The 22,118-nt window shown below is 41.0% G+C and overlaps 2 protein-coding genes across 3 annotated transcripts in view; one reads left to right on the top strand and one right to left on the bottom strand.

Moving 5' to 3' along the window:
- The window catches only part of LOC138828483 (testis expressed protein 56-like), a 32,660-nt gene extending 26,340 nt beyond the window's left edge, over positions 1-6,320 (bottom strand). For both annotated transcript variants that reach the window (XM_070024671.1, XM_070024672.1), the window contains exon 1: positions 6,029-6,320. In XM_070024671.1, coding sequence (XP_069880772.1) covers positions 6,029-6,209 — 181 coding nt within the window. In that variant the 5' untranslated portion in view covers positions 6,210-6,320. The remainder of the gene's footprint in view (positions 1-6,028) is intronic.
- A 104-nt stretch (positions 6,321-6,424) lies between these two features.
- Positions 6,425-18,195, top strand: Fam217a (family with sequence similarity 217 member A). The gene is given in 8 exon segments (XM_070023488.1): positions 6,425-6,774; positions 10,084-10,316; positions 10,412-10,528; positions 11,821-11,908; positions 13,117-13,261; positions 13,846-13,886; positions 14,310-14,377; positions 16,810-18,195. Coding segments are annotated over 8 exon segments (1,908 nt in total). The 5' UTR covers positions 6,425-6,756; the 3' UTR covers positions 18,008-18,195.
- The last annotated feature ends 3,923 nt before the right edge of the window (positions 18,196-22,118 follow it).

Raw genomic sequence — 22,118 nt, 5'->3', positions numbered from 1 at the left:
CCATATTCATTGAAATTGGCTGGAAGTATATGGTATAAAAGCTGGGAAGGGAAGTAATTGAAATGCTTATGCCTCTCAAAATTCCTATGTTGGAATTCTAACCTTGAGACTGTCAGAAGTAGAGATCTTAGGATATGTATAAGTCATAGTGGTGCAGCCTCTTCTTCCATGTAAAACACAGCAAGAAGTTGCTGTCTGTGAGTCAGAAAGTCTTCACCAGACATTAAACCTACTTTGATGTTGTACTCCCAGCCTCAAGAACACCAGCCAGGTGCCAGTGGCTCACACCTGTAATCCTAGCTACTCAGGAGGCTGAGATTGAGGATCATGGTTCAAAGCCAGCCCAGACAGGAAAGTCCATGAGATTATTATTTCCAATAAAAACACTAGAAAACCGGAAGGGGTGCTCTAGCTAAAGTGGTAGAGCACTCGCCTTGAGCTGAAGAGTGGAGGGTCAGCGCCCAAGCACAGAGTTGAAGTCCCACGACTGAAAAAAATCTATTCAGTCTTTGTTACAGCAGCCTAAGCAAAGACTAGTGGGAGTAGAGAAAGGGAAATGTTGATAGGAAGCTGTAAAAACAAGACACTCAGCAATAGGAAATAGCCCAAAATCCCATACAAAAGTTCTGGAAGGAAAGAGCCAGCTTTTGCTAGCGACTATTACCAGAGGACAGGATTGGCAGAGTGTAAGAAGATGTTTGCCAATACTAGTGGCTCACACCTGTAATCCTAGCTACTCAGCCAGCAGAGATCTGAGACTGGCAGTTTGAAGTCAGTCCAGAAAGAAAAGTCTGTGGGACTCTTATCTCCATTATTAATCAGCAAAAAGCTAAAAAGGTGATCTGTGGCTCAGGTAGAGCACCAGCTTTGAGCCAAAAAGCCAAGCAATAGAGTGAGATCCTGAGTTCAAGCCACAGTACTGGCAAAAAAAAACCCCACACACAATGTTTTATTATCAAATAACCAAATAACAAATATATATTGTCCCCCCAGAAAACATTTTTTGTTTTTTTCCTCTCCCTGCCCTTCCTTACCCTAATCAACTTAACTAGGTAGAACAAGAAAGAAAGAAAACAAAAACAAAAACCGCACACCACTACTGTGTCTCTACCAGTTTGTAAGTCTCAATTGAGACAGAGTAGTATGGAGCAGAAAAATTTTAAACTGAGTGAAAGTTTAGAGATCAGATGTTAGAGATGACTTTGGTATATCACTGTGACCAGAAAAGCCCACAGTTAGCCTAGTTTCCCCTAAGGGTGAAGTGTGTGTGTGTGTGTGTGTGTGTGTGTGTGTGTGTGTGTGTGTGTGTGTGTGTGTGTGTGTGTGTGTGCAGAACTCGAGTTTGAGCTCAAGGTCTGTGCTTACCAGGTGGTACCCAAACCACTGAGGCACACCTCTAGCCTCCCCCCTTTTTTTTTGTCAGTTGTGGGGCTTGAACTCTGGGCCTGAACTCTTCAGCTCAAGGCTAGCACGCTACCACTTGAGCCACAGTGCCACTTCCAGTTTTCTAGTGGTTTATTGGAGATAAGAGTTTCACAGACTTTCCTGCCTAGGCTGGCTTTGAACCACGATCCTCAGATCTCAGCCTCCTGAGTAGCTAGGATTACAGGCATGAGCCCCTGACGTCAGCTTTGCAGGTTATTTTTGAGATGGGGTCTTACTTCCTGCCCACGCATATGCCTGGACCTCAATGCACTTGTTTTAGGTTTTACCTTGTTTCTGAGATGACAGGAAGGCATTATCTCATCTAGTTTCCCTCCACTAAGAGAGTCTCACAATTTTCTTTTTAAGTTGGCCTGGACCCATTCTCTTGATTTTAGCTTTCCACAAAGTTTAGGATGACAGGTGGTTGCCCCTGTGCCTAGCTGTGAGTTGAGAGAGATCTTTTGCAATCTCCTGCTTGGCTTCAAACTGATCTTTCAAACCTCAGTCTTTCATGTAGTTTAGGAGGCCTCCACACCCAGCTATGGGTTAAGAAAGAGTCTCATAAACTTTTCTGCCTGAGCTAGCTTCACTTCATGGTTCTCCCATTCTCAGCCTCCCGAGTAGCTAGGATTACTAGGATTTGAGGAATGACACATTTGACTCAAGTTCAGTTTCTTTATGCCCAATAACATTCATTTGAATTTTTAAAATTGGTAGTGGGGTTTGAACTTAGGGCCATGTGGTTGCTAGCCTGCTACCACTTGAGCTGTCTCTCTAGACCTTTTTCTGGTTATTTGGTCTTGATGGCACTTCTGCATAGGCTGGTCTCAAATCCCAATTTTCCAGATCTCAGCCTCCTGAGTAGTTAGGATGATAGGCATGAGACTCAGGTGCTCAGCTACAGATAAGGACTTTCAAATGATTCTTCAAAAACTCTAAATCAGTTAACATGCCATTGATCTATTGATAGTCTGTGAAAGCACTGACTTCTCATATTCATCACTATTGATCATTTTAAATTTGACCATTATGATCACGTTAATAATTATCTTTTACTCCCTTGATGATCAGAGCATTTGAAAATCTTTCATGTTTATTAAGGATTTGTAGTTCACTTTGTGGATTATCTGTCCATGGATTTATCACTCTATTGAGATGTTTGTATTTTTAGTTATGTTTTATATTATGTCATCTGTAATAATGTAAGGATTTAGTCACAAAACCTTAAATTCAGAGATTTGGAATTCAAGAGACCAAATTTCTCCTCGCAGTTTAAAACCAATGTATCAACATCTAGTTTCCTTTTCTGGTCTTAATCTCTATGGAAGCTTTGTTCTTCTCCTTCCTTTCTTCCTTCCTTTCTTTCTTTTTTAAATTATTTAAATTTGGTTACATTATTTTGTATTTTTTAAGCTTTACAATATCTGTTTTCCCTGTTGATCATCAAGGCTTTATGGTGAGACAATAATAGTTTTGTCACATCAGTTGGGCCTTACTAAAAAAAATAGACAATCTACAAATTAGAACATTTAGCAAAATACACTGTCTAGAACACATCTGAATATATCTATCCTAAAATTAGACTTCAAAAGCCATTAAAAAGCAAAAACCAAATAAGATGTTTAACACTGACAACCCTATCAGAATGCTGCCAATGGAAAGCTATAAGCAGCTTTAAATGCTTGTGCCTACTGAATTCAGGGAATAGAATATTTAAGGGAAGGAAGATAAAATAAAATCAACATCAGTGCCTTCTTGATCTTTCTAAAGAATAGCAGAGATAATATATGGAACTTTTATTGGGCTTTTATTTTATAAACATTAGATAAGTCAAGAAGTTAGATCTCAAAGAGAGGAAAATTCAGGTGGTCTTAGAAAACTTATGTGGCCCTCATCGAAACTTGTAAAGTGGTGTAAAACATATTCTGAAGCACCCATCATAAGCTCCGTTAAAATTATTTACACTGCTATTTCCACTTTCAATATAATCTTAAGGTACTTTTAGATGAGGGCAACAACAAATGGCATAGAAATAATGCCAGAATTGAAGTGAGCATACAGTAGAAATGGAAAAAGGATGGGAGGAGAATGCAATTGGGCAGTAATAACAAACATGATTGTTAAAGTTTCCGTACTAACTAATGCTACAAAATTGCATTTTGGCTCAATGCACAGGACTGCTGAAAATGGCCAGAAAATGAATGGAATATACTAATGGTCCCAGTTAAATTCTTAACTAACTCTTGATTTGGTTGACTCACTCATGAAGGACTGGTACACACACAGACTGCTTGCTAGCTTACTGACTACCTTTGTTTCTTTCAAGAACACTTTTGAAGATTAAAAGACATCCAAAAGTCAGCAGAACTCTTTTTTTTTTTTTTTTTTTTTGGTCTGGTCATGGGGCCTGAACTCTGGGCCTGGGCGCTGTCCCTCAGCTCTTCAGCTCAAGGCTAGCGCTCTACCACTTGAGCCATAGCACCACTTCCGGCTTTTTTATTTTCTGCTTATGTGGTGCTGAGGAATCGAACCCAGGGCCTCATGCATGCAAAGCAAGTGCTCTACCACTGAGCCACCTTCCCAGCCCAGAACTCTTTTCTTTTTCTTTTTCTTTTTTTTAATTTTTTTTTTTTGGGGGTCCGGTCGTGGGGCCTGAACTCTGGGCCTGGGCGCTGTCCCTCGGCTCTTCAGCTCAAGGCTAGCGCTCTACCACTTGAGCCACAGCGCCACTTCCGGCTTTTTTCTTTTTGCTTATGTGGTGCTGAGGAATCAAACTCAGAGCCTCAGGCATGCAAGGCAAGCGCTCTACCACTGAGCCACCTTCCCAGCGCCCCCCAGAACTCTTTTCCTTCCTTCCTTCCTTCCTTCCTTCCTTCCTTCCTTCCTTCCTTCCTTCCTTCCTTCCTTTCCTTTCCTTTCTTTCTTTCTTTCTTTCTTTCTTTCTTTCTTTCTTTCTTTCTTTCTTTCTTTCTTTCTTTTGTTCTTTCTTTCTTTCTTTCTTTCTTTCCTTCCTTCTTTCTTTTTCTCTTTCTTTCTTTCTTTCTTTCTTTCTTTCTTTCTTTCTTTCTTTCCTTTCTCTCTCTCCCTTCCTTCCTTCCTTCCTTGCTCTCTCTCCTTCCTTCCTTCCTTCCTTCCTTTCTCTCTCTCTCTCTCTCTCTCTCTCTCTCTCTCTCTCTCTCTCTCTCTCTCTCTCTCTCTCTCTCTCTTCTGCACAAGTTTTGAATTCAAGGTTTCATTCTTGCTAGGCAGATGATCTGTCACTTAGGTCAAATCTTCAGCCTTCTATTTGTCTTCTAAGTTCATAGGCACAGGTGGCCATAATCTACCTATGTCTTCCACTTAATCATTAACAATTAAAGAAAGATTCACACAGTTCCACAAGGCAATCATATTGTCAACCACCCTGTGCAAATTTTAGGAATAGCAGGCTACCCCAAACTACAAATAAAATATTCCAAGCTGGGTGGGATGAGGAATGCCTATGGTCTCAGTCTCAACTTCTCAGGCAGCTGAGGCAGGAAGACCACATAAGCCCAAAGTCTGAAGCCAGCTTGAACAATGTAACTACAGTGTATGTATCTCAAAACAGCAGCAGCAATAATTAAATTGCAGGTTATTTCCAATCATCAGACAAAATATTCTGAGCTGTATCAAATAGCAATAGAAGAAAGGAATGGTAGAAAACAGTGAAGGAATTGGTTTAAAAACTTTCAACTTGGAAGTTCTCTCAACTAATTTTTGTTGTCATTGATCATGGGGCTTGAACTCAGGATCTAGGCACTGTCCTTGAGCATTTTTGCTTAAGGCTAGCACTCTACCACTTTGAGCCATAGCTCTACTTTCACTTTTCTGGTGGTTAGTTGGAGATAAGAGTGTCGCAGACTTTCTTACGTGGGCTGGCTTTGAACTACAATCACAGCCTCCTGAGCAGCTAGGATTAGAGGCATAGGTCACAAGCACCCTGATCTCAGACTAATTTTACAATCAAACCTAAAGCTTAATTCATATGTTTGGTATATTTCCCTGTGATCTTTTCCATCATTCCACAATTAAGTTTTACCAACAACACTAATGAATGTATCTTGGCTCATAAAAAGACTACAAACATCAAAAAGCCATGAGGAAGGGACAGTGACCTCAGTGCCAGAGTCAGTTCTACAGTGAGCTCTGAGAACTTGGGCCTGGAAGTCCATAAGTGGTCCTTGGGTCTCAAAAACTCCTCACCTCTTCTATGTCAAGAATAAAGTCTTCTACTAGGAGGCTGTGATATAAAGATCACAGTCCAAAGCCAGCCAGAGAAAAAATGTTCGTGAGACTAGTATCTCCAATTAACTGGTAGCATAGGTGGAAGTGGAATTGTGGCTCAAGGGGTAGAGCACTAACCTTGAATGAAAAAACTAAGGGACAGTGCTTAGGCCCCCAGAGTTCAAGACCCATACTGGCACAAAAGTTAAGAGGAGGAGGAGGAGGAAGTGGAAGAGGAGGAGGAGGAGGACGACGACGATGTTTTTACCTACTCGTGGCTAAAACAGGCAATTTGTACCAAGATAAAATATTTGCTTCCAAAAATGATTCAGTTGCCCTCTACCCCATGTATATTTACCTTCGGGCTCCTTGCTCTTATCAGACTGTAGCATGTCTGACAGGTGATTGGGAAGCAGATTGTGAAGGTTGGATAGTTTCTCGAAGGTATCAATCAGGACATCAGAATTGGCATAGTTTTTGGGTGTTGTGTCAAGGAGTGGAAATTTGAATAGAGGGGTATTGTCCTTGTGTGTTCCCATGATGGCTTGTTGAGTTACAAAGAAGAAACAGACTTTGATGAGTGAGGTGTCTTGGGGTTGTTCCTCTCAGCATCCCTCCATATGCAAGAGGAGACCATAGAACCTACTTCATGGTCTCTGACAGCTTCACATTCTGAGAGTCACAATGGTCCACAGTTGAGCCTGGAACTCTTAAGTGTTCATCTTGCATCTTCAAAGCAGGGAAAAACAGTCCATGGAAATTATCCTGCCAAGTCCTTCTTCAGGGATTTTCCACAGAAATTCCAGCTTCCTTTCTGAATATGGATGAGTTCTAAGGAGAAAAGATAGCTTTCCTAAAGGGAAGGAGGGAGATTGCTAGGAACACAGCCCATAATATTTTCCCATCTGGCACTTCAGAGAGGCTTAGCACCCATGAATGTATATGTATAATTAAGACTTCATAGACCTACAAGGCAGAGAGAGAGAGAGAGAGAGAGAGAGAGAGAGAGAGAGAGAGAGAGAGAGGTGTTAACACAGCATATTCTGTGACAACTGAAGAAGAGCTTCATGGTCCAAAACTAAGGAAATGTCCAGATTAGCACAGGTAAGAGGACTATTTCTGATTCTCTTATCTAAACTAACATTGAAGAAACAAAGTAAGCCAACAAAAATGTTTAATAGGAGCATTTCTGATAAAAGGCCATTCTTCAGTGTACTCAAAAGGTACTAAATAATCAGAAACCACCAACTTTAGCATTGCTCTAAACAAGTTAGAAGCTACCAAGAATTACTCCTGATTTAGGAGAAAAATACAAATGGCAGGATTGGTTAGAAGTACTCTTTGATTTCAGTGGCCAGCCAGTGAGGCAAGCTCTCTGTAATTACTCACTGTTGTGAATAGAGTAGGGAAACATTGCAAAATGGTTAGGAAACCAGGAAGAACATCTAAAACCTGGATGGTGGTGGCAGCTAGTGTTGGCCTGGAATTTAAGTTCTAGTATTAACTCGTATTTGCACATACGTGTGCAAACACACGCACACACATGCAATAAGCAAAAGTAGTACTTTTAACTTAAAAATCTTTAAAATAGTTTGTGAACTAATCACTTAAACACAATGTAAATCTTGTGATTATATGGGTATTTTTGGCAGAACTCTAGCATCTGAAACACAGATCCCTTAGTTTATTTTTTCCAAGCAAAGTAGAATACATTACTCTAAAACTTCATTTTCATAATTAGAAAAGAACAAGCCATACCAATGTAGTGATCTACCACATACCAAACAATGTGATCTATTCCATTGTAGTTCTTAAGGACTTCTGTTACATTAGTTATTGCACATTTAAATTCTGTAACCATTAAAATGAAAAAAAGTGATTCTGTATATGCCATGTAAATTAACCCAAATGTGATCTAAACGGCAAGGGCTGGAATTCCTCTAGCTGTCTGAAGATTGTTGGCCTGGCTGAAATCAGAAGTAGATCACAAATAATTAAGATGCACTTTTAAATCCACTTATTATAGCTAATGGAATGTTAAGGTTTGCACTGATCACTGTTCTGCTGAACATTATGAAGACAGAAACTGATGGAAAGAAAGAGGCTTATTCCAAACCAGCTCTGAAGAAGACAAAGGCCATTCTTCATCTCAAAGCAACTCTAGAACATTTAGGGCACAGAGGTTTTCTAGGAGCAAAAAGAGTGTCCAGAAAGAGCATGGGCAGGATGCCCAGATGTTGGGTGGTGTTCTCACCCAAGGGTGGGTCTTCTGTCCTCTTCTTGGTAAGGATATCACATGAACTTCAATATCCTGCAGCTATACTATCAAAACCTAATGGGTGAGGGTAGGAGGGGGGCTTCTGTGAATTTTTGGGAGCTGTGAATGATTAGGAAAAAAATTGAGACAGGAAAAAAGGAGAGAAGAGAGAGACACACACACAGGCAGCTAGCCAGATGAAACTAGCACTGTCGCTGCTCTGCAGGAGTGGGGTTTGGGTACAGATTTTATGCTTTTATGGGTTTAGGGGGATTGTCTTAAACAGGTGGTTTTTAGGTAAAGCCACAGAAAGATACCAGATGGATAGAGGTCATGTTTATTCCAAACTCTGTCCATAGATTTCATCATTAGGCCAAATGAAGTTGCTGTCCCATCCCAGCATAGATTCAGACTCTGCCAAGCAGCCTCAGTGTCATTCTGCTCACATGTTCACATTCTATTCCTCAGAAGTAGCAGCACCCCATCACCCCCGGTCCTCCAGTGATGCTTATTTATACCTTCTCTAGACAAAAGTGACATCTGGCCAAGGATAGCAACATAAGACTGCATGCTCATGTGCGATCATTCTCAAGGCTATGTGAAGTTACTTAACGTAGCACATGTGTATATGTGTGTGTGTCCAGGCTAGGTGAATTTGCAGAACCAGTTGAATCCTAGGCCTTGGGAAGTGCAGGCCCAAGCCCTCCAAAATTATGGTGAGAGAAATCTAGCTTACCATTTACCCCTCAGGCTGTCTTCCTTTCCGTGGACTCAGACCATGATTTGAATTTCACATAGGAGAGAACAGCAAAAGAATATTCCATGTGCAATCCACACAGCACATTTTCTGCACTAGCTCACCTCAACATTACACATTCCACCTGGCCCTTGGTGTTTCTCTCTCTTCTATAGTTCCTTAAAGCATGGCCTCCACATTCTCTCTAGGAAAAAAAAACAATTAGAGAGGAATGGGAGAGAAAAGGAAAGAAAGGGAGCAAGAGATGATGTCCCATGAACATTTCTAGTGTCAAATAAAAACTGCTAGCAAGGATGAAGAAAAAAAATGCATCGAAGGTGAATGTAAATGAGCACAATCATTGTGCAAAGCACTATGGAAGTGCAACTGCTGCAAACTCAGCAATCCCACTGCCAGGCATTCACAAAAGGGAATAAAATCCGTGTGTGGAAGAAACACCCAAACTTCTAGGTTCATTGCAACCACAAGGATAAGTAATCAACCCAAGTGTCCATCAGTGGATAAATGGAGGAAGAAAATATGATGTGAGATAATAGATTTTAATATGTATCATATACAAATATATATAATTTATATATATTTTGCATATATTTTATTAACATATATACACAGATGTATGTGTGTATACACACACACACACACACACACACACACACACACACACATATACACATGCTTTGAATAGAATATCACTCAGCCAAATAAGCTAGCCATGGTTCAGCTTTTTAAATGAGTAAGATTTCAAGGGATCAATCATTCATTTTTCTCTAATTCTGATGTGGTAGAAAAAACCCTGTTCAGAGTGATGGCTAACAACCATGGACCAGCCTGGCAAAGTGATCTGCTGTGCAACTGTAGTTTGAGCCACCAGGTCTCAGGCTAAGAGGCTGAGTATCACAGGATCAGCTTGTCTGATTTGCAATTGCATCCTGTATATTGAGTTTTTCAAGACTATGTTTTATTTTCCTTATTTGTTTTTATTTTTTGGTCATGTGCTGTCCTGAAGCTTGAACTAAGGGCCTCTCACTCTCCCTTGATTTTTTTCACTCAAGGCTGATGTTATACCATTTAAGCCACTCCTCCACTTCTAGCCCGTCTGGCTGTAAACTGCAATCCTTAGATCTCTGCCTCCTGAGTAACTAAGATCACAGGTGTGAGCCACCAGTGCCCTGCAAGACCATGATTTCCTTTCCAAGGACAGATTAGAGCTCTGCCAAGCTCTTCTCCTTGCTGCCAAGAGTCTTCCATGCCCGACCAAGCATGTTTACCTATTTATCCTGGCAGCTCATTATTGACTAAATTGATCCTTCAGGGTAACAGAACTCTGGATCGTTTTTCAAGTTAGGTAGATCTTTGTGATTCTTAGGTAAATGGCAATTGCTATTTTTTTGTTCCAAAGAGGACTCTTGATTCTCCTGAGCATCTTTCCCTGTCGTTGGGCCACAGTGGATGGGACAAGGTCAGCTGGCTTCCAGAAGGCAGAGTGTTCAGTAACGTTCAGAGAGAGAAGATGATATCAAAGTTTCTCAAAGGAAGTGTCCTGAAGAGAGTGTTTGGCTCACACCAAATGAGGTGGGAGAATCTGGAGGACCAGAGAGAGGATTCCAGCCCCACTTTTCCTGGTTCCAGAAAGTAAGTTCTGACACTGAAAATTAGATGAAAGTGCAACATGAACTTGTGCTGTATGGCTAGGAAAACAACTAAGTCCAGACATCCTCCTGCTGCAGGAAGACCGAGGTGGATGGGGCACCTGCACAGACTGGGGCACACAGGGAGGGACCCGGGCCTTGGGGTACCCCCAGAGAAGACAACGGGAATGACACATGGACCAGCCACACTGAGGGGTAAGAAGCCCCAGCCCTAGCCACTTGCACCCCACCTGCTGCCATTGAGGCTGATCATGATCAGGAACCTCTCCCAAAGGAGTCTCCTCCACTCATTGCCTCCCTACCCTATGCAGCCCAGAAGTTCCTACCCCTGGAATGCAGTCATAGGGCCTCTTCCAGGGTCCCTTCCCAGGACACACACCTGAGGGGAGGCCCAAGCAGCTTACCCTACTCAGCAGCTGGCTTCCTCCTGCCTGTTTCAACTCCAGAGCAAATAGCAGGTGGATCTAGATAGAGCTTTTTCTCCCGTAGACAACAATACAAGGTAAATCATCCACCAGGGATTATTACAATGGCTTTGTCATTTTTTTCAGATAGCCTTATTTCAGTCCACTGATGGTTCTCCTTTACTTCACAACTTTTTTTTCCCTTAAATGATAATGGGTATTTTAGACAGGATAATAATTTAGTGAGGAGGAAGTTGTCAGTCCCATAGGATGGTTAGTATCTCCTGAACCTGCCTGAAGTTCTTATTTTGTCCATAGGTGAGGCTGGCTTTGCTTTCAAATGCATTACTTTTTGTTTTGCATGGTCAACAACATGGGCCCAGTTTTATAAATTCCATCCTATGTTTTTTTTTTTCCAATTTGTATTCCATTTCCTTATCTAATAGCTTCTTTCTCACCTCTAAGCTTAATTTCTTAATCTCTGACAGTTAGACCTCCCAGTTCACTCTTGTATGCTGTTTCTGGTTCATAGGGTGAATTCATAGGGTTACCTCCACCCTACCCCCACAGTTCTCCTCTGCTTTGTAAGTAGGGGTAGAGGTGAACTGAAGATGGAACCCAGGGCATGAGCAGGTTAGGCAAGCACTCTCTCAGGACCTCTAAGCATTTTTCTTAGCTTCCTTTAGATGGGGAGCCAAGATATACACTCTCTGTTTCTGTCTCTCTTTGTCTCTGTTTCTCTCTCTCTCCCTGTGTCTGATTGTCTCTTGCTGTTTCTCTATGGAACTCAAACTTAGGGTCTGGCCTAGGACTCAAACTCAGGGCCTGGATGCTGTCCTTCAGCTTTTTCACTCCAGGCTGGCACCCTACCACTTGAACCATAGTTCCACTTCCAGCTTTTGGTGGTTTATTTGAGACCAGAGTCTCACTTTTTTGTCCAGAATGGCTTCAAAATAGGATCCTTAGATTTCAGCCTCCCCAGTAGCTAGGATAACAGGCGTGAGCCACCCAACTCAAGCTTATACTTTCCACATACAAATGTAGACCTTACCCCTAAGTGTGCTTATCCTACAACCTGTATAGGAGACAGAGGAGTAGCTACAACAAAATGGAGAGAAGAAACGGTGAGAGTTACGACACTAACCTCCAGGAGTCAAGCATCACTCAGGAGGTATGGCAGATGCTCTTGCACTTGAGCTTTAGGCAGCAGCTCCCATAGCTGACACATAACTCTCACTGAGTCTTCCTGCAGAGGTAATTTTGCTCTGCTGGCTCTTCTTGTGCACTTTGTACTGAGTTTTCCCCTGAGCATATTTGAGATAGCCGGTGTGGGTGGGTGGGTGGGGGGGATTTGGTTTCTTTTAACAAAGAGAAATGTAGCTTCTCCCTAAATCTCTTGCAAATGTTTCAGTATAAAGATGCTCTCTTGTCAAGCAAGGATCACTTTTTTACTTTTTTACTTTTTCCGCAAGGTATTTTGGCGGGAAATTAGGCAGGTGGGATATCAAAGATATCCAACAACTTCCCAACCTTAGGAAATTTTACAAACCAGAGGACTAGCCTTCCTTACCAGTTGATATGCTAATTTCACTGTGTAAAAAGCTCAGTTTTCACAAACTTTGCTTTACTGGGTTAAATATACAGCTGTTTCTCTCATATATGACTTCCCAAAACACAGAGCATAAAAACTGGACCTCCTACTCATCCTCTTGAATCAGAATCTATAGCAATTTTTCAATTTTATTTTATTTTCCCAGTGCTGGGGACCAGAGACAGGGCCTCATACATGCTCAAGTGCTCTGCCACTAAGCCACACCCTAATCCCCAACTGTTATTCCTTTCTTATTGTTATTATTATTATTTCCAATCCTGAGGCTTGAACTCAGGGCCTGGGGCTGTCCCTGAGCTTTTGTGCTCAAGACTGTATGTACTCTACCACTTGAGTTACAGTTCTAGTTCAGTTTAAGAGTTTTACTACCCTTACTTGCCTTGGCTGGCTTCGAAGTATGACCCTTAGATCTGAGCCTCGTGAGTAGCTAGGATCCCTGGTTTGAGCCACCAGCACCATGCCTTGTTAATATTTTAAATCAATGTTCAAATCCTACTGCCATCATTTTTAACCAAAATGAGACTGAAGCCTTAAATGATTGGAAAATTCTTTCCATTTCCTGAATAGCAGGTGTTCCCAAGCTTGTATTGGTTTGGTAGGAGAAAAATCTTATCACACCACTGCTTCTGTCATTGGGGAAGCAGAGGGTTATGGAGCTCCGTTCCTGTTTTCATATCTCCCCCAAAGAGTGTATAAAATTGTGTACTTGAGCTTTACAATTTTCTTACTCTTGAAGTTTATCCTAAAACGAGTAACAAATATTGTTTTAGAACTTATCTCACTGGAAATTGGATTTGGAAGTACCTGTTCTTGAAAATAAAATCCTCCCATCTGGAAGGGATAATGCAACAGGTGGTAAGAAATTCTGGATGTATATATTTATGCTGGAATAATTATTTATATTGAAGGGAGGTTGTATGGATTATTGCTTGTTTTATATAACTATTAATTGTCATTTTTATATACATTCTTCCAGGCAAAATTAACAAGGTAAGGATATTTGGTTTAAAATAATTCATTCACAAAATATATTGTCTGAAATAATATATATGTTCTTTAAAATTTTTGTTTTTCTTCCTCCTCAAACTTAAAACTTTATTTCTATAAGCTGGGCATGGTGGCTTGCACTTGCTACTCTAGCTACTCTGAAGGCAGGAATTGAGAGGATCATGGTTTGAGGCTAGCTTGGTAAAAAGTTCTTGAGTCCTCTTCCCAACTAATAAAATCTGGGCATATTAGTGTACCCCTGTCATCTCAGCCACACAGAAAGAGTAACTAGGAAGACTGTATCCAGGCCAGCCCGGGCAAAATGCAGGATCTTATTTAAAAACTAAGCTAAGCAGGGTGCTAGTGGCTCACACCTGTAATCCTAGCTACTCAGGAGGCTGAGATCTGAGGATCAGGGTTTGAAGCCAGTCTGGGCAGGAAAGTCCATGAGATTCTTATCTCCAGTTAACCACCAGAAAGTCAGAAGTGGAGCTGTGACTCAAGTGGTAGAGTACTAGTTACGAGTGAAAAAGTAATAAGGAAGAGCACCCAGGCAGTGAGTTCAAGCCCCAGTATGAAAGAAAGAAGGAAAGAAAGAGAAAGGAAGGAAGGAAGGAAGGAAAGAAGGAAGGAAGAGAAAGAGAGAAAGAGAGAAAGAAAGAAAGAAAGAAAGAAAGAAAGAAAGAAAGAAAGAAAGAAAGAAAGAAAGAAAGAAAGAGAGACAGAGAGAAAGAGAGAAAGAAAGAAAGAAAGAAAGAAAGAAAGAAAGAGAGAGAGAGAGAGAGGGAGGGAGGGAGGGAGGAAGGGAGGAAGGAAGGAGAAAGAAAAAGAAAGAGAGGGAAGGAGGAAGGGAGGAAGGGAAGGATGAAGGAAGGGAGACAGGGAGATAGAAAGAGGGAGGGGAGTGAAGGAAGGGAGAGAAAAGAAAAATACCTTGCAGTTTCTGAAATATTGTCCATGATTTTTCTATTGCCAGAACAGTAAACAAAGGATATTTCATTTATGGAGTTATCCTTTTAATGAAGGAAATACCATGGAGAACAGGTAAGAGAATAGATTCTTCAGAGGTGATCTTATCCTCTCTATACCTCAGCTTCCTTCTCCATGACAAGTGGAAAATAAAAGAGCTTTCTTAGGGATGTTGGGATTATAAAATTGAATAATCATGATGTCTCAGGGATGAAAGTTTTGATACCAATAGAAAAAAATTATTGTGCTGCTGATGCTCTAACTCAAAGTCTAGGAGCTGTCCCTTAGCTTTTTCACTGAAGGTTGGTGCCCTATGACTTGAGTCACAGCTCCTCTTGGCTATTTAGTAGTTAATTGGTGATACGAATCTCATGGACTTTCCTGCCTGGGATAGCTTTGAATTGTGATCCTAAGATCTCAGCCTTATTAGCTAACAACACAGGTGTGACCTATCAGCACCGGTCTTCAATGAAGTATTTTATTTGAAATTTTTCTCTTCCACATGTCATACACAAAGAGTATCAATAAATATATTTTCATGTAGTGTTAGATATTTCAGAGATTCCTATTAATTCATGTTGTTCTCTACCCCCTCCATCCACTACTGCCTTCCTCCTGCAGATTTCTTTCTCCTTTTACAGTATATAGTACATGGACTATAACTGTTAACTGGTATAGATTTGAAGTGATTTGCCTGAACTTTTTCAAAAATAAGGCAGTATACCTGTTTAGCTAAATGAATACATCATATCACTTTCTGTAAAAATGAAAGCATTTCCCCAAGACTTAGATTATGCTATCTTTAAGATTTTCTTTATTAAAAGATGTTGAGACTGCCCATCAACTAAATGCTTCAAATCTTTCAATGTTAGCATTTCTAGATATCTTTTTTTTTTTTTTTTCTGAAATGTTGCCCAGACTCAACTTGAACTCCTGAGTTCACATGATCCTTCTGCAGGCACCACAGGTGTGAACTGTAACACCTTCTTCTCTAAGTGCTTTAAAACAAACTAGAAACTCAGCATTTTATGTTTTGTTTTTGTACTTTTATAGTTTATTTTTGTCGGTTGTGGGGCTTGAACTCTTGCCTAGGCACTGTCCCTCAGCTCTGCAGCTCAAGGCTAGCATTCTACCACTTGAGCCACTTTCTGGCTTATTCTGTTTATGTGGTGCTGAGGAATTGAACCCAGGGCCTCATGCATGCAAGGCAAGCGCTCTACCACTGAGCCACCTTCTCAGCTCTACAGTTTCTTTTTAAAAATAGTATTTCTGCTAATGGAGAAATTTCTAGGAACTGTTGAAGCCAATTTTTGTTTCATAGGCACTGTTGACTTCGTTTCTTGTTAGAATTGTTAAACCTGCAGTGGCTAACACGGAAACCTTTCTTTAAAATTTTCTTTTTGCCAAGTGCTGGTGGCTAATGTCTGTAATTCTATCTACTCAGGAGGCTGAGATCTGAGGATCATGGTGTTTGTTTTTTCCCAGCCCTGGTAGGAAAGTCTGACAGTCTTATGTCTACTTAACTACTATAACAGCCAGAAGTACAGCTGTGGCTCAAGTGGTAGAGCTCTAGCCTAGAGCAGAAAAGTTCAAGGACAGCTCCTGGGCCCTGAGTTCAAACCCCAGGACTGGCACACGTTTTTTTTTCTTTTTACCAATCTGAAGACATGGCTCAGATGGTACTTGCTCAGCAAGGACAAGGTCCTAAGTTCAAACTTCCGTGCCACTGCTATCCCCACCCCCATTCTCCCTAGGTTCCTTTTATCTAATTCCAAGTTAAAAACACTTTACTATAATTTCAGTTTGATAGCCTCATCTGCAGACACCAGAACTGCACATACAACACAGACAAATACATATAGCTAGCCATTGTTAACTAGTGTCTATTCATAAACACAGTTAACCATTCTCAGATATCATAACTACCCATTGCTGTGTGCTGGTGGCTTATGCCTGTAATCCTAGCTACTCAGGAGGCTGAAATCTGAGTATTTCAGTTCAAGATCAGGTGGGACAGGAAATTCCATGAGACTTTTAGCTCCAATTAAACAGCAAAAAAGCCAAATGAGGGTACAAGGCCCTGAGTTCAAGCTCCAGTACTGGTGCGTGCGTGCGTGCACACGCGCACGCACGCACACACACACACACACACACACACACACACACACACACACACACACACACACACACACACAAACTGCCCCCCCAAAAACAAACTACAATCTTTCTATGTTTCCACAAGGGTACCCAATGTTTCAGTCTTTTCTTAAAACAAATGTGTGTACACACACACACACACACACACACACACACACACACACACACACACACACACACACACACACACACACACACACACACACACACACACACACACGGATGTAATTTGAAAGTTAACCTATTTCTATGTCAGGTATCTTAACCATTCCTTGACAAAAGTCACTTATCATTTAATGGCATTTTAATTCTAGTCAACAAACCATTAATGACTTTTTTTTCTTTTTAAGGGAATTAGAAAACTCTTCAGTGGAAAGTGGTGCTAAAATAACCACAAATACCTCAAGGATCTTCAGTCTAAGCCACTCCTTAGCAAATGCTCTAGCTGACCACCCAGTGATGATACCCTTAGGTCTCTACTGGCCCTATGCGGATGGAGACTTTTTAAAAGCCAGAAATGATTCTCATATTAATTCAAACTCAACTATAGAAAGCTATAGTGGTGATACTTTATCCATCCCACGTTGGAACTTAAAATCTGGACACAGCAGTTTAGAAGAAAATTTAACAGATGAAAGTGATTTATCGGAAGGTGAGAAGACCAGTGATAGTTTACTCAGCTATTTTCAAAAGATGGAGCTGAACTTAAAGCCAGAAACAATAGAAAACATGGAAGACTTTTTCACTGAGGAACCAGCCGAAGCGTTTCTATATCCAGATTTCCTGCCCCCTCCTTTCAATACTCTGGACTTGCACAGACTCGCCATCTCTAAATGTGAAAGTTGGAAGATGATAGTGGAACCTCCAGAAAACCCCCTAGGGAACCTGATAAATCGTTTATTGGAACTGGAAAAATTACAACATGCCACTATACAAAAAGAGAGGCCACGACCACAGTCAACTTTCTATACTCCCATTGTTTCTGAGCGACCCTCCTCTTCCAAAACTGTGTTGAAACTGAGACAGCCAAAACTTCCTGACCCTTCAAGTTTGCCGATAGCTTGTATAGATAAAAGTCGAGAAAAGAGAAAAAACAATTCTGGATCTAGCAAGCCTGAACAAAATGCTTCAAGATGGAGCTGGAGCAATGCTGGCAAATACAAATGGAATTCTAGACCATCATCTTTTAAAAATTTATCCACCACAAAACAGTTGACTGCGACTTGTGATGATTTCAAGAATCCCAAAAATTCCATTTTAAATCCATGCCAGGAACTGTCACCCAAACTTACTACTGGGCAAACAACTCAATCATTAATTAAAATGGTCTCAACAAGATGTCTGCCACCACCGTCCCCAGGACCGATTTCACCTATATCCTTGTCTTTTCCTGAAAATCAAAGGGAAGAAATTAAGGCACCAAAGAACAAAAAGAAACCTTACAGAAGAAGTATACTATTGAACAGACCATTCTATATTCAGAAACTAAACTGTTTGTCACCTTCATTTATAGCTAAGGGTAAGCACTCTCCTATTGCTCAAAAGTAACTCTTTCATATAGAACCATACTGTACAAGTAAATCTGCTTTAAGAAGCCCAGCCAAAACACAGTTTATCATTGAGAAACGAGTATTAAGAACAACCTCCTCAACCCCCAAATGATTGCTTGGCATATGGAGTGGACATGTGGGAAAATCACTGTTGAGATGGCTTCCACACTTGACATTTGACTGTTTTTTTGCATGTTAGATTTCAAAGATAGTTTTCTTAGCAAACTATTGTATTCAGGAAAATCAATCTTTTGTGATTGTTTTTCTGGTATAATTCTAGTCAATAAATGGTATAATTGACTTCCTGCTGTTTTTCTTTTGTTATATCCCATTATACAATCATGTAAGATATAGTTAGCTGCAGATTTTCCTTAGTCCTCTCTTTGACACCTTTTCCCTCTCCTCTATCTCCACAAAGCTATCTCTGGTCATCTGGCCCTTCAGTTAAAGAAGCTCCTGTTCCGTTAAGGGATTTTACTAGGTTCTTCCAAATCCTTAGCAACTATTTCTTAGATCCTTCTTTGTAATCTACAGGAACTATTAATTCTCTTAGGTAGAAAATAACATTTTCCCATTTAGACCTAATAGTTAAAAAGTGTTGGAGGAGCAGTAAGACCACAGTTCACAAAGTAGCCAAAACCATGTTATTGGTTTATTTTTCTCCCAAGGCTCTATATTGCTGTGAGTCTTAACCCTGGCTAAAGGAAACCCAAACAACTAAAAGCTCACCCACTAACTGGCAGGTAAGGAAGGGATGTGATGGACAAACTTTAGAGCACCTAAAAATCAGGGAACAGTTAAAAGTAAGTCCTGATTTCAAGGTATATATGAAAACCCAAGTTTTGGGGAGTAGGATCAACATCTGTCCACTCCATGTGATTCTAATGCAGAATGTTTGTAGATCACACTTCAAAAAATGTGAAGGGAAACTACTGCAGCTTGTATAGTGTGTGTGCTTTGGCACAATGTAACTTGGTTTTAAGTGGATAACGGAATTCAAAACTAGTTCTAAACAGTACAAAGTAAGTTAAAATTTCACATACTCCCAGGTACTAAGTAATGCTGCCAAGTTGGCTGTTATTGATTTTGTGTAACATCTTCCCATGTGAGATGGAATATTTGAATTAGGGTTGCATGATCTAGATTAAAGGGCAACTCATAAATATATTACAAAATAAATTTTTTTTTGGTCAGTTGTGGGGCTTGAACTCATGGTCTGGGTGTTATCCCTGAGCCTTTTCGCTCAAAGCTAGTGTCACTTCTGGTTTTCTGGTGGTTAATTGGAGATGAGACTCATGGACTTTTCTGCCCAGACTGGCTTTGAACCCTGGTCCTTACATCTCACCCTCCTGAGTAGCTAGGATTACAGCTGTGAACCACCACCAGTGCCCAGCTGTTTCCTCTTTTTTACCTTTGTAAGAGAGCAAGGCTTAAATAAATTTCCTGAGGGGGGAGAGCAAGGGGAGGGGGGTTTACAGCTTTTAGGTAACCTCAAGGAAATTTCTGGAACCACAGTAATGCAAACAGCCAGGGCACCTTAATTGAATTGACCTGCATCCCATAAAATGGGTCTCAAGGTAGCAATCCTTTCATAAGACTATTTTCACTCAGTTCCAACTCACAATGACCCCTCTTGTTTCTGTTCGATCATTTTTACTCTCATCTTTGATATCCATGTAATTCAAGTCCTCAACATTACTCTTTAAGCTCTTTGACTGCTCTTTACTTACCTGGATTTCACCCCCTTGCCTTTAGGTTTATAATGATCTAATTTTCCTAAGACCTTTAGCAATAGACATGCCTGCCTACTTCACCAGCGTCCTGATAGGTAGCAGTACTTTTAACTAGTGATCAGCAGACACTAAGTATCTGCCTGGCAAATGGACTGCTTCCATCTTTGGGATAGTTATGAGACTATGGCCACAGCCATGACTTGTTCTGAGAATTCTAGGCCAGACCTGTCACTGAACAGTGCTAATACTTTGAAGTTTTCCTTGACTTCTTTGTGCTTTTTTTTTAATTGGTAAAACAGATGGATTACCCTTTATTTCATGCAATTGTGAGAACGGTGGAGGAATGACAATGTCAAACAAACTACAACTACAACCTACTTCTTGCAAGGAACATGTCAGGAAGGACATGGTATAGGTCAACAAAGACACAAGCCCAAAGTTCGAAGACCAGGGGCTGAAGAGGGCCTTAGAGATAGAAAGAAATGACAGGGAAGTGCACCATGGAGGCAGAGGCCATGCAGGTAAGAGTATCCAGAGCCATTGGACAGATTCTGTATGGAAGGACAGCTTCAGTTCTTTTGAATGAAGGAAAAGAAATTCATCCTGGGCTTTAATATCTGCTAAGAATATATACATATATTAATATTAGCTTTAATATGAACCCACCTTCTAGGTCACATGGAAACATATGGCAAGCCAATGAAAACGAAGTTAAGCACCATTGTGTGCGTGTATACCAGTCACGCCTCACATTCTTAATGGCCTTTTCACTAAAGGGCTCTAAGCCATAGCTTTTTGCTTGTTAACTAAGATAAAAAAAAATCTCATGGACTTTTCTTCCCCAAGCTGGCTTCCAACTTTGATCTTCAGACCTCAGCCTCCTGAGTAATTAGAATTACAGGCATGAGCCACCAGCACCCAGCCAAGCACCAAATTCGTACTGGCAATATAAGCAGGACGGGGCCTGAGAGGGAGTGCTAATGAGCCAGGGGCCTAAAAAGTGGGGGAGGGGAAGGAGCTAATGAGCCAGACACCCATGGTTCACACACATAGCCCTAGCTACTTAGCAAGTGTGAGGCGCTAGTACTCAAACCCTAGTACTGCAAAACAAAATTTAAAAGCAAAAGCTAGGTAAACGTTTAGCAGAGGTTCCCCCAACTATACTCTAAAATGGCTTGAAATTTCAGGGATATGGCAGAAGTACTGCCATCTCAACTATGGAGCAAAGGAACTGACATTTTTTTAAGATCATTCAATAAATTAACGGAATATTTTTCTGTGTCTGGCTCCTAAAACTAGACCAAGTAATTCTGTAGAAAGCACACAAGTAGCAATGTCAGTTTGATGCTGGAGATACTCGGCTCAAGAACAAGGTGAGAAAGGTGTAGGTAGCTCTTGCTTTTAATCCTAGGGACTCAGAAGGCTGAGATCTAAGGATCATAGTTTAAAGCCAGCCCTGGCAGGAAAGTCGGTGAGATTCTTATGTCCAATAAACCACCAGAAACCCAGAAGTGGCACTGTGACTCAAGTGGCAGAGTGCTAGCCTTGAGCGGACGAGCTAAGGGACAGCGCCCAGGCCCAGAGTTAAAGCACCATGACCAACAAACAAACAACAAAAAAAACAAGGTGAATTCACCACTGTGAGAAAATTAGAAGGTAACAGAAAATTGTTGAAAACCAACTTTACCATAATTTTCGTTGGACTGGAAACATTTTGTAATTTTTTTATCACACAAATTAATATAAAGCAGTTCCATCCAGGATTTTTTTTTTTGGCCAGTCCGGGGGCTTGAACTCAGGGCCCTGGGCATTATCTCTGAGCTCCTTTTTGCTCAAGGCTAGCACTCTAACCCACTTGAGCCACAGCGCCATTTCTAGCTTTTTCTCTGTATGTGGTACTAAGGAATAGAACCCAGGGCTTCATGCATGTTAAGCAAGCACTCTACCACTAAGCCACATTCCCAGCCTTATCCAGGAAAATTTAAATTAACTTTGCACATACATCCTATCCTTATGTCAGCTTGTTCCTCATGTGGATCTTTCTAGGTTCTCTTCAGAGGCCATGTAAGTTTGTCTAGGTTTTATAGTACTCATTTCAACACACACACTATACACCTGACTGTGTACCAATCCAATGCCCACAAGACCACCTGAGGTAGGTTATTAGGTAGATCCTGATCCCTATCAGCCTAAGTTGCAGTGCTTGCTCCAGCTGGACTGAGCCTTATCTACAAGGCAGACACTTCTACCCCCCAATCCTCCAATTTTGCTTTGCATGTACCACATAGTCATACTTGCATACTCCCTTATTCTGACTTGAGAAAAATGTGGGCACAATGACAGTCAGAGCCCAGTGTAAAAGGTTTCCACACAAGC

The sequence above is a fragment of the Dipodomys merriami genome, unplaced genomic scaffold (genome assembly GCF_024711535.1).
Source record: "Dipodomys merriami isolate MVZ:Mamm:240054 unplaced genomic scaffold, mDipMer1.0.p SCAF_16, whole genome shotgun sequence".
NCBI classification, from domain to species: Eukaryota; Metazoa; Chordata; class Mammalia; order Rodentia; family Heteromyidae; genus Dipodomys; species Dipodomys merriami.
This window is presented reverse-complemented; position numbering and strand designations above follow the sequence as displayed.